At 39.7% G+C, this 15,607-nt stretch overlaps 1 protein-coding gene across 2 annotated transcripts; it reads right to left on the bottom strand.

Moving 5' to 3' along the window:
• Positions 1-256: 256 nt before the first annotated feature.
• Positions 257-13,467, bottom strand: PCDH18 (protocadherin 18). 2 transcript variants are annotated; one of them, XM_045798972.2, is made up of 4 exons: positions 10,461-13,467; positions 9,544-9,629; positions 9,291-9,454; positions 257-1,406 (listed from the first exon to the last, which is right to left on the bottom strand). In XM_045798972.2, exons 1-4 carry the CDS (start codon positions 12,945-12,947, stop codon positions 739-741), a joined length of 3,405 nt encoding a protein of 1,134 aa, XP_045654928.1. In that variant the 5' UTR covers positions 12,948-13,467; the 3' UTR covers positions 257-738. The 2 variants fall into 2 exon arrangements, with proteins under 2 accessions (XP_045654928.1, XP_045654927.1); XM_045798971.2 differs by having other exon boundaries at positions 9,544-9,632.
• Between the last annotated feature and the right edge of the window lie 2,140 nt (positions 13,468-15,607).

Below are 15,607 nucleotides of genomic sequence, written 5' to 3' on the forward strand. Positions count from 1 at the left end.
ATGAAATTCATTGTTTACCTTGATTACAAATAGACAGTAATACTTCAGGAGAAATATTCTCAAGAACAGGCCAGTGTGGCGGCCCAGAATAGTAGGACCCTGGGGGTTAGGAAGCACTGACTCTAGCCCTATTTTCATCATTGTCTGTAAAAGATACTTCCCAGCCCTAAAATGAAATTTCACCTCATGTTTCAATTTTGCTGTAATTGAACTATCAGAACTAGCAGAGAACGGTAAAAATAATGATAATAATAAAATAGTTTAACATTTTTATTGATGCTTAATTTTATTTTTTAAGTATTGAAAAAAGAAACTGGATCACTTAACGAAACTAAGAATCGTATAATGCTTTAGTGGGGTTGTTCCTACAGCATAGCAATTTCTTCCCCAGCATAACTAATCTACACAGTGCCTTTATACTTTGTGGTTGACTACCATATTCTATTTGAACAGTGGCTAGTTTCTACATGATTAGGAAAGACATGTTTGTCATGGGAGTAAAAAAATAAAATTTGTCTGTTAAATTACACATAAATATAAGGTACAAATGTATTTTTAAAATACAGATTAAAATAATCACACTTGCATTGTGTACATACGAAAATACAGTATTTAATATTCAATATACACAGACACATTTATGATAAATGCAACTATTTGGCAATGCCAGTTCTTTCAGGGTTTTCTCCGTCCCCTCTTTCCATGTATATGGAAACAAAAACGCTTCGCTCAAATCTCCTAGCTCTGGCGAACATCTTGAAGCAGTTTGTTAATCTCAGCCACCAGCTCACTGGCATCCATGAGTTCGTGTTTCCCGTCATTGAGGTGGTTGAGCACATTGTCAAAATCATCTTCTTCGTAATTTTCGGGGATCTCCTCCATGGCCGGCAGCCATTTTGAAGAAGGCTGCACACTGGAGTGAGTTCCAAGGGGGGGACCAGAGTTGTTGGTGGGATTTTGAAAATGTGTACTGGCTGCCCAGGCGGCCACGCCTTGCGGGTAACCCGCAGTCTTGGCTGCCAGAGGTCCCTTCCGGCGTTCCAGAGAGTTGGAGCGATCCCCCTCGCTGCACTCCGCGTAGGTGTCCAGGGAAGGGGGGAGGAGGCGCTGGAACACACTGCTCATTTCCGAGAGCAGAGAGGATGTGCTGGCGTCCCCGGAGTCCTCATCGTTTGGGGAATCCTTCCCAAAGGTGGAGAAACTCTTCTTTTTCTCCCCGGAATCTGCAGGCTGGGTGTCATCCTCAAGACTCTGATGCGGATGCTGCTGCTGGGGCTGCGCTGGGAATTCCTCCCCCGGAATGAACATGTTACTCCGGTAGTCGGAGGATGGCGAGGGCAGCGGTGGCATCCAGCACTGGTCAGAGTGTCCCAGCACCCTGCACTCCTCCGTGCAAAGCCTCATAGCTACACCAAGGGAAACAATAGGGATTCATGGATCATGCTTAGCATAACTCAAAACGATAGAAAAATGTAATTTCAGTTTTTTAAAAAATAGAACGAGACGGTTTTAAACCACGACCATGATACCCGTTATTTTACACATTAAATGGACTACACTTATGGATTTAATTTAAATATCAGTTTTATGGACTTTTTTCCCCCCCTGTTTATCAAGTAAGGAAAGGAGGGTTATGACTCACACACTTCTCAAGAATAATATTTCTGCTACACAGGTAATGAGAAATGGATTTGTAACTTATACATGAGGATGACCGACAAAGAGTAAAGGTATGGTAATGGAATATTTGCTGAACATAAATTCTCAAAAACCCAGGGCTGTAAGGTGAAATTCATAATCTTAGAATGCCACCAGATAATTTTTGAGTAATACCTATGAGTAGCTTTCTAGATATTGAGGTCTATCTGACCAACTTTACTTTTAATGGAGGCATTGGGAATATAATAAGCTATCAGGTTATTATCCTTAGTAGTCTCTCTCTAATGTATTCTGGATTATTTATTGATTTGTTACTTAAAATAGCACTGCGCATTTTCCTCAACTACCAGGTATCCATAGTTAGTCTGTTAAGAAATCTTCTTCTAAAAGTTTGAAATTCAAATAGATGGAAAAGTCATCAAAAGCTGAGGGATTTAACAAATCCATTGGTTATCTCTTCCAGTTGTTATAATGCCCTATTGGAATGTGAGTGGCCACACTCATAGAAAATAATAGATGATATTAGAAAAGCAGAAAATAAAAAGGAGAACGATTTCTAAATTTGCCAAATACAATAGCTAAACTACATAACAATGAAGGAATATAAAAATGTAAAATATACTCCACAAACTATCTATTTCAGTGACAGGTCTCTTCGGTATCATGATTTTATTTTACAGCAAGTGACAGGATGCAGAAAATGCAAAGTAATTATCTTATATTTGAATGAAAACTAGATTGATATCAACCATACCTCTCTATTCAAAGCTAATTCTCTAGATCTGGCCACTTAGGAAAGATTTCTCTTCTTCCCAAATTACTGTGAAAAAAGATGATTTTTTTTTCTTTTTTTAAGATTTTATTTATTTTTTTGACAGAGAGAGAGACAGCCAGCGAGAGAGGAAACACAAGCAGGGGGAGTGGGAGAGGAAGAAGCAGGCTCCCAGCGGAGGAGCCCGATGCGGGGCTCGATCCCATAACGCCGGGATCACGCCCTGAGCCGAAGGCAGATGCCTAACGACTGAGCCACCCAGGTGACCCCAAAAAAGATGATTCTTGAACAATGTTAAATCCTTTATCAGGGAATGCCAGTATTCTATTGTGTTTATTGCCGTATCCCCAGCACCGGGTAATGTGTCTGCATAGAATAAGCATTCACGATATATTTTCTAATCATCAGGGAAATGTAAATCAAAACCACAAGGAGATATCACTTCAAATCTGTCAGGATGTCTGTTATAAAAAAATAATAACATATTGGCAAAGATGTAAAGAAATTAGAATACTTGTTGCTAAGAACACAAAATGGTGCAGCCACTATGGAAAACAATACAGAAGTTCCTCAAAACACCAAAACTATAGCTACCATATTACCCAGCAATCCCCCTTCTGGGTATTTATCCACAAGAATTGAAATCAGGATCTCAAAGAAATGTAGCTCTCCCCTGTTCACTGCAGCACTCTTCACAATAGCTGGACGTGACAACAACCTGAATGCCCACCAACAGATGAATGGATGCAGAACACGTAGTATATGCATACAACAGAATATTATTTAGCCTTAAAATAGGAAGAAAAGTATACACTATGTGACAACATGGATGAATCTTGAGGACATTATACTTAGTGAAACAAGCTGGTCGCAGGACAAATACTGCATGATTCTATGTATATAAGGTATCTAAAGTGAACAAACTCATAGAATCCAAGAGTGGAATGGCGCTTGCTAAAAGGGTGTGTGGGGGAGGGGGGTTGGGGAAATGGGCCACTGCCAGTCAATGGGCATCAAGTTTTGGTTAAGCAAGATAAATAAGTTCTGGAGATCCGCTATGCAACATTGTACCTGTAGTTACCAATACTGTATTGTACAATTAAAAATTTGTTAAAAGGGTAGATCTCATGTTAGGTGTCCTTATGGAATAAAATAAAATGTTAAAAAAGATTTATGCACAAAAAAAGGAAAGTGAAGAGTAAATGTTTCCTCTCAGAAAAAGAGAAATGGGCACCTAGGTGGCTGAGTCTGTTAAGTGTCTAACTCTTGATTTTAGTTCAGGTCATGATCTCAGGGTTGTGAGATCAAGCCCTGTGTCAGGTTCCATGTCCAACTTAAGATTCTCTCTTTCTCTCTCTGTTTCTCCCTCTAACCCCACCTTCCCTCCCTCTCTTAAAAAAAAAAAAAGAAGAAGAAGAAGAAATGGAGAACTTTGTTGAAAGGAGTGGAAGTCACTGCCCTTCATCACTTAAACTTCAGAGATAGTTCAGTTTTATACCTCATCAACTCTGGACCTCCGTTCTTAATAGAGAAGGGGTTAATCCAAGGGAACAAAAATGACAGCAAGTGTACTGGGTGAGAACGAAAGTCTGATTGGCAGGAAAGCTAAAAATACAAAGAAAGTAGGGAAAATGCAGAGATAGCGTGGGTGCCAAGTGTGGGTAAGACAAAGGGCAAATACTGAGAATCCTTGTGTGCTTTGCTGTGAAGAAAGGCTAAGTTTAAGTAAGGATGGATGATTTAGGAATAAAAGCACGTTTAGATGTACTGACTTCATGCATTACTACGGTTTGGAAATATTTTCCAACTATTGCTCATCATTTAATGTGGACAAAACCGAAAGGAGTCAAAAGCAACTAGAATGCCTTAATAGCAATGAGGTTTTCTCAGCAGTGAAATAATTCTCAAAGTGGTCATGAAGTTTTTTCCCTAATTCCCTGGGTCTCTGAAAATTGAGAAGAGATCTATCTTGTCTTACACACATCCTGTTAGAAGGTAGGGAAACAGATCTGATGACACCTTTCATTTGTTTTCCGGCCTTTAACTCTGTGGGAAGGACTTAATTGTTTGATTGTTTGATTGGCTTTGCTTTCTTTTAATATTTAATGACAGAGGGGGAAAAAAAGGAAAAATGACATAGGCTTCTAAGAATCCTGCATATGCTCAATTTTCTAAAGACCTGAATGTAATGAACACATAACCAAAAATACAATCTGGATGATTAAAATGATAGTTCATGTTCAAAAGTAATTTGGTTACAGGGATTTTTAAAACAGGGAATGCTGTTTTACAACTTTGCAGTAAATAAGTGGAGCTTTAATTATAAAATAATAAATTAACATACAATTTTTCAAACTCATAAAGTAGGGAACATTGATGAAGAAAAGCTAATGGAGAGAAGGTTGGGAAAAATAATAGAGATGGGAGGGGGCAGTGGCACAAAATAGGGCATTTCCGTTTCATTGATATTTTCCAACTTTTCCCTGGAGACTCAACTATTTAAAAACATTCTCAGTGTACACATAATTCAGTGCCACGGAGGTTTCATACCACGGCCAATAAGTTAGAACTTACTGGCAAGTGGTGCATGTGGCTAATCTTTCTGTCTCTTCTTGAAGGTGGCCAGGTGGTTCAATTTCCTCTGGGAACGGGAGGATGTGAGAAAGCAGAGAACTCCTCTTTCCCACCATATGACTATCAATTCTGTGATGTACTATACCTTGTAGGTAGCACCTAACAACAGAAGAACAAGTAAAAAACCTGGGCCTAAGGTCTATCAAGCCGTTAGTTACTGAGTAACCAATCGGTTATGTCTTCAGGGCCTGCCATATGCAAAGTGATATGATAGCTCCCTGTTTGCAAATGGTTTCCGATCCAGTTCTGACTCAAGGGTAACAAATGAAGCCCTAAATGCCCAGTTAAAATGCCAGGCTATACGATGCTGAGGGCATGTCAAGAAAGGGGAAAAAAAGAGGGAACGGGAGGCTGCAGTAGTTAAAGGAAGAGAAACCCGAAAAGAATTTTGAGAGAAGAGAAGGACTCAGACACAGTGAAGAGAAGCCAGTTTTTTCAGGAAGAAAGGCAGCATGAGCAAAAGACTGATGTGTTATGTGAAGTGATGGCTCTGCCTATTAAAAAAGATACCAAAAAAAAAAAAAAAAAAAGCCAAAATGGAGAGTTAATAAGCTAGGAGTAGATTTTATTGGCCTTGGAATGCCAAGGGAAGTAGTTTTATTAGGTGTTGCTGGGCAACAAAAGTCAATTACTGACTTTGAACCCCAAAAAAGGTAAATGAAAATGTTCTGCAAAAGTTGTTCAAGCTGCATAAAAGAAATATTTGACAAAGAGAGGAGGTGCTAGAGAGTGAATATCAGCTTGTGTGCTGGTACAGTAAACCAGCCACGGAAGAAAAGGCCAGAACTGGGATACCAGCCATGACAATGGACAGAACATGGAATTAAAGAGAAATGTTTGAGTTAAGTAATCACAGATGGCAGATTAATGAAAAGTGGAATGAGCCCAGTAAAGAAGAAGAAACAAAATCAAGAGCCTTTATAAATCATTCTGGTGCAGCTGATAGATTGGGAAAATGGAAATTTTGCAGGAATATGTGTAGCACTGTAGTTCAAAGTTGAATGAGTAAGGAAGAAAGTATGTTGACAAACATGAGCTAACAGACAAAAATGCTTGCTGATTTTACTGTTCAGAATGCAGGATATTTCTGTGGGAATTAATAGAATGAATGACCAGAAATGACCTTGTTGGCAGGCAATGCAACATAGCATAATCTATATTTGATCACAGTTTAGTGCAGAAAAATAGTTGGAATAAGATGCTTAAGTCCTAAAAATATACATGCTTTTGAAGACTGTACTGATTCTGTTAATGGCATTCAGATGTGGACTTGCATTTTTTTTTCTACTTGGGCTATTTCCTGGGAATATAAGTCTACGAAGCACAAGTTTTATACCCTAAGGTATAATAAACCAGAAAATGGTTGAAGTATCATCAGAATGATGGTCATAATTAAAGGCTGGTTATCTCTGTATAGATACTCAATGTGCACATTTCTTTCCATAGTTGCCAGACATGAATAAAGTTTAAAATACTTTATAAATCAGTGGTGAGATCCCGGTGCTCTGTGCCACCAGAATGCTTTCCCCACATGGAGGCAAGTAGCCGGTAAGAAAGAAATGTGTCTATTGTAAAACAACACCATATACCAGCAATACAGCTCTCTTGCTACACACCTAGATTAAGTATGATTATGCACATACAGAGTTTTTTAAAGGACTGTGTATATATTAAGTGGTGTTACTACTGACAATATAAAAGTGAACCTCTAGCTTTGAAAAGAAACATTAACTTATAAGGAGCCTAAAGCCACTCACTAAATAAGACTCACTATACCCTAGACTTTACCCATTGTTTCCTCAATGGCTTTATTAACATTGATTTTTATCTTATTTTTTTTAATGCAAGCATTAGAAAACTCTCCTCCGTGAACATATCTGGTGTTAGAAGCTTTGAAAGAGTGAAAGAGAAGTCTTGCCTTTTTCTAAAACAGATTAGCTGTTACAATTGCACAATTTTTTAATTAAAAAGGATTTTAGGCATCATTGAGGCTCCCAAATGGGAAGGTTATCTAAGTAGGGAAAGTTATTTTCCTTTTAACTCTGCCAATAAATCAAAATTTCAATGAATAGACTTCATACAATTTAAAAAAATAACTTATATAATACTGATGTTATGCCCATTATACTACTTTTCTGTTTTATGAAATAATGTAGGTTAGGAAATCACATTATTCAAAATTGGGGGTCAATATTCAACATTAGAGTTCCATCAGTATCATTGAATCACAGAAATTCAGCCAGACGATTCCTTCATTTCATTGGTAAAAATAATAAAAGTGATTCTCTTTGAGCAAGTTTTCTGAGGCTGTATATATCCCACTAGATTTTCAGAGGTTTATTTTCTTCCTTTAAATAGGGAGTCTATGAATAAAACAAAGAAACAAAGACACTACTGTGCAAACATTGGTTCTCGTATACACTGTCGCCCTCAGTGCTACTAGAAGCCCTTTCCAATCTGCCAGAAATGCATATCTAGATGTGTATCTAGTACTGTAATATCATAATAAAACAGGCAGCATTCCATCATTTCATAGACAGTAGTGAGATTTAAGAATATAAACACATACATTACTGAACTTTTTTTTTTTTTTAAACTGTTGCTTCATATTACTCTTACTAAGTTAGTATTTAAGAGTGTGGGGATTGGTTCAAATCCCACCTCTACCATGTACAAACTGCCTGATTTGGGACACCTTTTTTAACCTTTATAAGCTTCAGTTTTCAAACCTAAACAAACAAACAAAAAAACAAGAACACTACTCTTACCACCACCCCACTACTAATTCCTGTGTCTGTCGAAGCGTTAGGAGACAGAACGCAGGTCCCAAAGTCCTCATGGGGCCTGGGTAAGTACTGGAACATCATTGGTTACTACTGGTGGCAACTGCTGCCACTACCACTAGAACTTTCTATGCCGTGCTTTCACCTGCATTTCCGTGGCTTCTTGAAGCTCCCTCATGACTATTTCCTAAACTCTCTTACTTCTCTGTTTAGAAAATAGATGTTTGATGGAACTCAGACTGGTCATAGTTTTGTTCCACCTTTCTTTCATTTATCAAATGGCAGTCATTTGATCAACATTCCCTGGGATTTAGAAATATAAGCAGCCAAAGCAACATTTCTGTGTTCCTAAGAGTTGATTTACCATCACAGTCTCTAGTAACAGAGTTGCTACAATAGTGTAGTCAGGATTTATCCAGTTGGTTCAGAGAGTTTCTACTGCACAACTGGAGAGGAGGGCCTCTAAGGAAGATGTGTCTCATAATTTACTAGGATCTCCTCCAGCTAGCTACGTACTTATAAATTCCCCTCTTAAACTCCTGTTCCCCTTCCACGATGGTGGAAGGTGCTCTGTGCACCTTCCAGATAGAAAATGAAAGGTGGCAAAAATATTCTGTGCTTACCACCTACAAAGATGCATTCTTTGTCCTATTTTTGGTGATAGAAGTGGACCATTTCCTAGTGTATTTTAATCTCTGATTCTGTGAGTTGGTTCCCATCACAGGAAATTTGTGTCCTCCAAATTATAGTCTAGTTCACCACGAGGCACCAAAACAGGCTGTTTGAATAACAACAACCACCCAGTAATTTCATAAAGAGTTGCTCAAGAGTGTCCTGTGGCAGTCCTGGATGGGGCAGGAAGAGGAAAGAAGGGGTGTGGTTTTCTAGCCTCCTCTCCCCACTCCTTCCTTCTTGTCTTGCTAGGCTCTCTTGCTTACTCCTTCTCTACCAACTGCTTCATAAGAATTTTAAGAAAATGATTCTGAAGTGTGCCAGGTCATGTTCATTGCTAAGACTGTACAGGTGACAGATACTTCAGTGCAAAGGACAAAGAAAAATATAAGCATGGGAAAAACAGTTCACTTCATTGGTGTAGCAGATCTGAAACTAAGGATTTGTCATCTGTCACTACCTTCTTACCTGCTGGAATTCTTCCATCTGTAAGAAACAGGTCACTGAATCCTTCACCCAATCCTCTCCCCACTCCTTCCTTCTTGTCTTGCTAGGCTCTCTTGCTTACTCCTTCTCTACCAACTGCTTCATAAGAATTTTAAGAAAATGATTCTGAAGTGTGCCAGGTCATGTTCATTGCTAAGACTGTACAGGTGACAGATACTTCAGTGCAAAGGACAAAGAAAAATATAAGCATGGGAAAAACAGTTCACTTCATTGGTGTAGCAGATCTGAAACTAAGGATTTGTCATCTGTCACTACCTTCTTACCTGCTGGAATTCTTCCATCTGTAAGAAACAGGTCACTGAATCCTTCACCGAGCAGCCTATCTATTGGTGAATCTCGCCCCAAATCATAATCACTGTCTCCTGCTTCACTGTCACCACGGCCACTGTCTTTCAAGCTAAATTTGTCCATGTCTTGCAGGGCATATCTAGAAAGATGAATCAGAGAAAGGAAGGTTTTTACTCTTCAGCATTCATGTTAGTGGGACTCAATAGAGAAAAGGAGGAGAATTCATACCTATAGCTCCTGGAATATTTGTTTCCTCGAAAACTTGGCCTTGGCTGATACTGCCCCTGGTGAAGCATTGAAAGAAGCTGGGAGACCTGCTGGAAACCAAATAGACAGAACTGATTTCTGGAAACAAGCCCCCAAATACTCACAAGCTTGAAGCAAGGAAAAGCAGTTGCTCACTATTTCATCCTAATGAATTGAACATGTTATCTCTGTTTTAAAGATTTACACACGCTGGAATGTGGCCGACTACCCAGGCAGCCACCACACATAACTGCGTATATCCCAGAGAGATTTGAATGATCTCATACACTGACTTTTTCTTTTGGAAAGAGAACTCCTTGATAAATAACAGATTGATTTCCTTTATTTTTTAGCTCAGATGAAAGTGATCAGGGATAAAAATATGTGAAAAAATGTTGTAAAATACAACATTCGAACACATGCAGCTAAAATAATGTCAGAAAAATTTCAAAAGTTAAACAAATGTGGCATGCATTCAGATGGCATTCTGGAGGCCTCAGTTTTGTGGGGTTTTTTGTTGTTTTGTTTGGTTTTGTTTTGGGGGAGGGGGTTAGTAGGAACCACAACTATGAGAATAAAGCAAGTCCTTTTATTTTTGGCTTCCAGTATCTTAATCTGGGAAGCAAGGGTTTGCTAATTAGGTAGTCATTTGGGAGCTTCACATTCATTTTTCAATATTATACATAATACATGCAAGCAAATTCTTTAAGAAAAACAAAACAGTCAGCTAAAGTATGTATACTTGCTACATACACATAATGCAACTTGTATCCTGTTTAATTTGAATATTGTTACTATTGTTTACTTCCTAATGGAAACATTTAAGAACTAGCACATACACAACTTCTGAACACTAACAGCTGACTTGATCAGTGCATTGGTGCAGGGTATGATCTTACCTCAACAGCAGGAGTGGCATGGGTGAGTTCTAGTGAGAAATTCTCTGGCACGTGGTTGGATGAGATTGTCACCAAACTGTTGAGGGACTGGTGACTGTGGTGACTCTGCCGGCTGCCCATCTGCCCTCTTTCCAAGGTCGGAGATGAAGATGGAGACGATCTGTGATGAGATCTGATGGGCAGAGTGCCATTCATGGTCGGCACCAGTGTAATGTCCCCTTTGTGAATCTGCCTGGATGGCCTTTTTGGGTGGTGCTGGTAAGTGGATTCGGCCACCCTGCAGTTGTAGGATCTAGTGTCCTTCTTTTCTCGGTTACACCTAGTTGCAAACAGCACCATAATAACCAACAACACCGCACAAATTGCTCCTAAGGAAATAATTATAATCATGGAGACATCCAAAGATGCCTGGCTTACTGAGGTCATTGCTGTACTCGTCACTGACTCTGCATATTCAAAGATCATACACTTCAGAAGGACTTTGGTATGTAGCTGAGGATTGCCTTTGTCCTGGATGATAACTGAGAGCTCCCACTCTGTGTAGGAAACGGATTCCATGCTCACGTTGGTATGGATGTCACACGACCGTGGGTCAATTAAAAAGACATTCTCCTCATTACCTGCTATGATGGAGCAACTGAGTTCAGCGTTCACACCAGAGTCTCTGTCAATGGCCCGTATTCTCGTGACATGGAAGCCACTCTCAGCCCCTTTGGGTATGGAGATTTCAGCAGTGTTATTGCGCAGCGCAGGCCCTATAACCACAGGGACGTTGTCATTTTCATCAATGATGGTGAGCACAACTGTGGTATTGCTTGCTAGCTGCTTGGGACTTCCTCCATCTCTTGCTTCAACCACAAAAGTGATCTGACTCACTTCCTCATGATCAAAGATTCTGAGGGCATAGATGGCTCCGTTAGATGGGTCAATGGTTACATATGTAGTTATGGAACTTCCCAGGATAAAACTCTCCAAAATGGTATATGTAACCTGGCCGTTTTCTCCAAGATCAGGATCTGTGGCTGTAACAGTGGTGATATACGCCCCTGGCGAGTTATTCTCGGAGATTGCAAATTCATATCGATTTCTCTGGAAGTGGGGTGGATTGTCATTTATATCATTGATCTGAACAGTAAAATGTTTCACTGTAGAAAGACTGGGTGTCCCTTTGTCCTCAGCAATTACGGTCAAACTGTATTCAGATCTCTTTTCTCTATCCAGTGTGGCATTTGTCAAGATTAAATAATTGTTTTCATAAGTCTTCTGAAGTTTAAAGTGACCATGTCCATGAAGCTTACAAACTATTTCTCCATTCAGCCCAGAATCCTTGTCCTGAACCCTGACCAAAGCAACAAATGTGTCAATAGGATCCCCTTCAAAGATATAAGATATTTCTTCTTTTCCAGGGGACATGAGGTTTATGTTAATTTCAGGTTTATTGTCATTAACATCCACAACCTTGATTATAATTTTGCAATGAGCAGGGATTGAATTTGGACCCAAATCTTGAGCCTGAACATCAATCTCATAGGATTTGGTGATTTCATAATCCACTTGTTTGAAAAGAGTCAAATGTCCTCTTTCTGAATCGATTTTAAAAGTCTCTATAATTTTGGGAGACACATGACTGCTGAAGGAATATACAATTTTCCCATTAGCGCCCTCATCTGGATCAGTGGCATTCAGATCAAGGAGCAAAGTGCCAACGGGGGAGTTTTCTAAGAGTTGTATTATATAAGACTGCTGCTCAAAAGCAGGGCTGTTGTCATTGGAGTCGGAAATGCTTATTTTTAGTATGGATGAGCCAGACCTCTGAGGCACCCCCATGTCTGAGGCAGTGAGCTGAAGCTCATAGCTTGACTTCAGCTCCCGATCCAGCTCTCTGACCACTATGAGTTCTGCATACTTGGCTCCATCGGTCCTGGTCCGAACCTCAATATTAAAAAAATCATTGGCAGAGAGAGAGTATGTGTGGAGGGAATTTTCCCCAACATCTGGATCAAAGGCACTGTCCAGGGGGATGCGAGTCCCAACCGCTGCACTCTCAGATATCTCAATAGGTATGACAGATCTTGAAAACTGGGGAGAATTGTCATTAATATCCAGCACTTCGACTTCAATATGGAAAAGCTGCAGATGCTCAGTGGGGAGAGTGATCACATCAAACTCTATGGAACAGTTCAAGTTTTTCTGGCATAGTTGTTCACGGTCGATTTTAGCCCCTATGCTGATTTCTCCATTATCCTCATTTACGACAAGGAGGGGAGAATTTCCCCTTTGCATGGCTCGAAAACGAACAGTGGAAGGATTAGGTAGCTTAACTAAAACATCAGCCACATCCTCTGATAGTCTTGCAATAACCGATCCAACCCTCTGCTCCTCATAAATCCTGTATTTCAAATTCTTGCCCAGCACATCGCAGCTGAAAGATACCATCAGGAGTGCAAAAACAAATCTAAAGTGCATTTTAGCATTCATTTGGCACATCGGTCAGTTTCTGAGATTCCTCACACAGACCAAGTTAGAACAGCAAAGCAATTCCCAAACTTCCTTTGGCAACTTACAGCTAAGCTACATTTGGTACTTGAAACTTGAAAGCGTCTCTTAATAACACAGCACAGCAATTAACAGCTCGCAAACTTTTGTTTTATACACACCGTGTCACGACTTCCAGATACGAACGGCATGGAGTCCGATCCTTGCATTTGTTTGGCTGTTTGTCCTCTCTGCAGGCAGAAGAGTGTCACCTCCGCGTTTCCCCCCTTGTGCAGTCGGAATCCATCTATTGCAGGGTGCCGGCAGAGTCTGCAGTGAATCTTTCTCGAGCGATTCTTTCTCCCTTTCTCTGCTCGGCTGCAGACTAAACACCCGTGATTGCTGACTCCAGTCTAAAATCTGTACAACTTCACTTCAACTCAGACAAAGCTCTCTTGCCCGGCGTGTGTTGAATAGCGTCCAGCCAATCAGCGGACTTCCAAATCAAAAGCTGATGGAGTCCCCAAAGCGAGGGCGGTCGAGAGTGGAGGGTGGAGAGGGAGAGAGACCAGCTAGGAGGAAGGCGGGGGCTGGGGGCGCGGCGGGGAGAGCGGGGAGGAGGGCTGGTGGGGGCTGGGGGAGGAGGATGGGAGCCGCTCCTACACTGCTCCTCCCTTCCTCCTCCCTCCTCCCCCTCCTCCTTTGAATCTACTGCATTCACTTTCTCTGAGCGTGCCACGACAAAGGGGAGACAAATTACAGAAGAAAAACTTTAAATCAACTTCTGGTCGCCTTTATTTATATGGCATTTTAAATTGTTCTGGTTTTCTTAATTGCCCTTTCTTCTTCCACAAACATGTAATCATCTTGCTTTTCATAGTCTTTAAGTACTGGTTTAACTTAAAATACCTCTAAGTGCATTTTGTTGGTGAAGGAATTTAATAAAATTTGAAAACTTGCTTCTAATTATGCGTCTCAGACCGCCTCCTTCCCCTCCCCCTCTGTAAATACTTGGGTCTTTCTCCCGTGAGCACAAGCAGATTTTCTTGGGGCTCTGTTTGAAAGAACAGAACAAGTAAGGAGGTTTCATTTTCTGTTTTTCTTTCATCTTTATTCTTTGAAGATAAGAAAAGGGCTATTTTCCACTCTTGATTTCTCCTAATTAGCAAGATTTAAAGGAGCACCTTAGGATTTGAAACTACCAATATAGTTCTACCATATAACACTTCTTTCTTTGAGTTGGGGCAAAACTGGCTATGATATTTCTTTGTCTTGTACTTCAAAAAATCCTATTTACCTTGAGTAAAAGGCATTCCATGCTTTAGCGTGCCATTTTCTACCAAAAGGTATTATCTACACATGGTGAGTCTTCACAATGAATACTGGGGGGACATGGACTCAATAGTTTACAAGTCAAATTTTTATAATATATGTATTATTTATGAAAGCACTTTTCAGATATGTATTTTAAGAACCCAAAGCTTGTTTACATTGAAGAATAAAATGCCTGAGCTGAAAATTGCATTTTGTGTGCATCAAAATGCTAGGAAATATCATGGGAGGCTTGTGCTCTATCCAGGTCACAGAAACTGATACGGTATTCTTCTTTGAAAATATGATTATTTATGATGTTCTCTCTGCTCTGCAATTTCTTTTAAGTTTATCATCACGGCTCTATTGCTGCTTTTTTTTTTTTTTTTTTTTTTTTTTTTTGTACCTCTTGCATTATTCCTCAGCTGTCTTCACCCACTTGCAGATTTGCTGTTTCACATAATCTCACTGTCACTTTTTTCCATTTATTTTCTCCCACTCTTTATTTTGCCCCCCAGAAACATATAAAAAAGGTAATTTTCTGATTTTTCCACTTTGCTTACTCTCAGCAGAGCTCAGCTAAAGTCACTAAGAAGGTTCCTTCCAAGAAAGAAAGCAGAGGAGTCTCAGCGTGAACTCTTCTTCTTTTTCGGCATTCAAAAGCATTTTATAAGCCATTGTCTTTTTTCCCCCTCCAGAAACCAGCGCTGTGTGGCAAATTGTGCAGAATAGAAATGCCTATAATGAATGTATTTAGCAGTGGGTCATGCTGATGAACATTCTGCCCGCATGAATAATACTGTTTTACAAGGTTGTAGCCCTTTCAGATTGCTGATCCCCAAACCCTATAGACAAACTAGGGAAACTACCACAAGCAACTGGGACTTTAGAAATCCATAGCCATCTGGCCTAGATCTCTAACAATCTGAGCCAATAATTATATCAATTCAGGCTTTAGCGAACCCCTTGGCAAACACCAAAAGAGCAAAGAAAGGAATCAGTGACTATTCAAAGTTGGGGTGAGAATTCAAAGGTAATCTAATTCCATGAGTTCTAGGAGAGTCTTCCTTGTGGATTTGATAAGTCTACCCCCAAAATCTCTAAGAGCAATGGCCTTGATTACCTTAACGTAGAGGACATTTTTTCCTAATGCTTAAAAAGTAAAAATAAATTTTAAAATCTTTCTTTTATTTCTGACAATGAGTTTGAACAGACTCAGTCATTGCCAAAATAGCTTCAGACTACCTTACTGAAATATTTAGAATAGGCTGTAAATTAACATATACTCATAAAGAATGTGTTTCTATGAATAAGTCTTTAAATAATTTGGAATTCTTTCATGGAGAATGGCTTGTTTTCAC

Source organism: Ursus americanus, chromosome 13, assembly GCF_024610735.1.
Source record: "Ursus americanus isolate L20-20 chromosome 13, mUrsAme1.1.p, whole genome shotgun sequence".
Lineage (NCBI taxonomy): Eukaryota > Metazoa > Chordata > Mammalia > Carnivora > Ursidae > Ursus > Ursus americanus.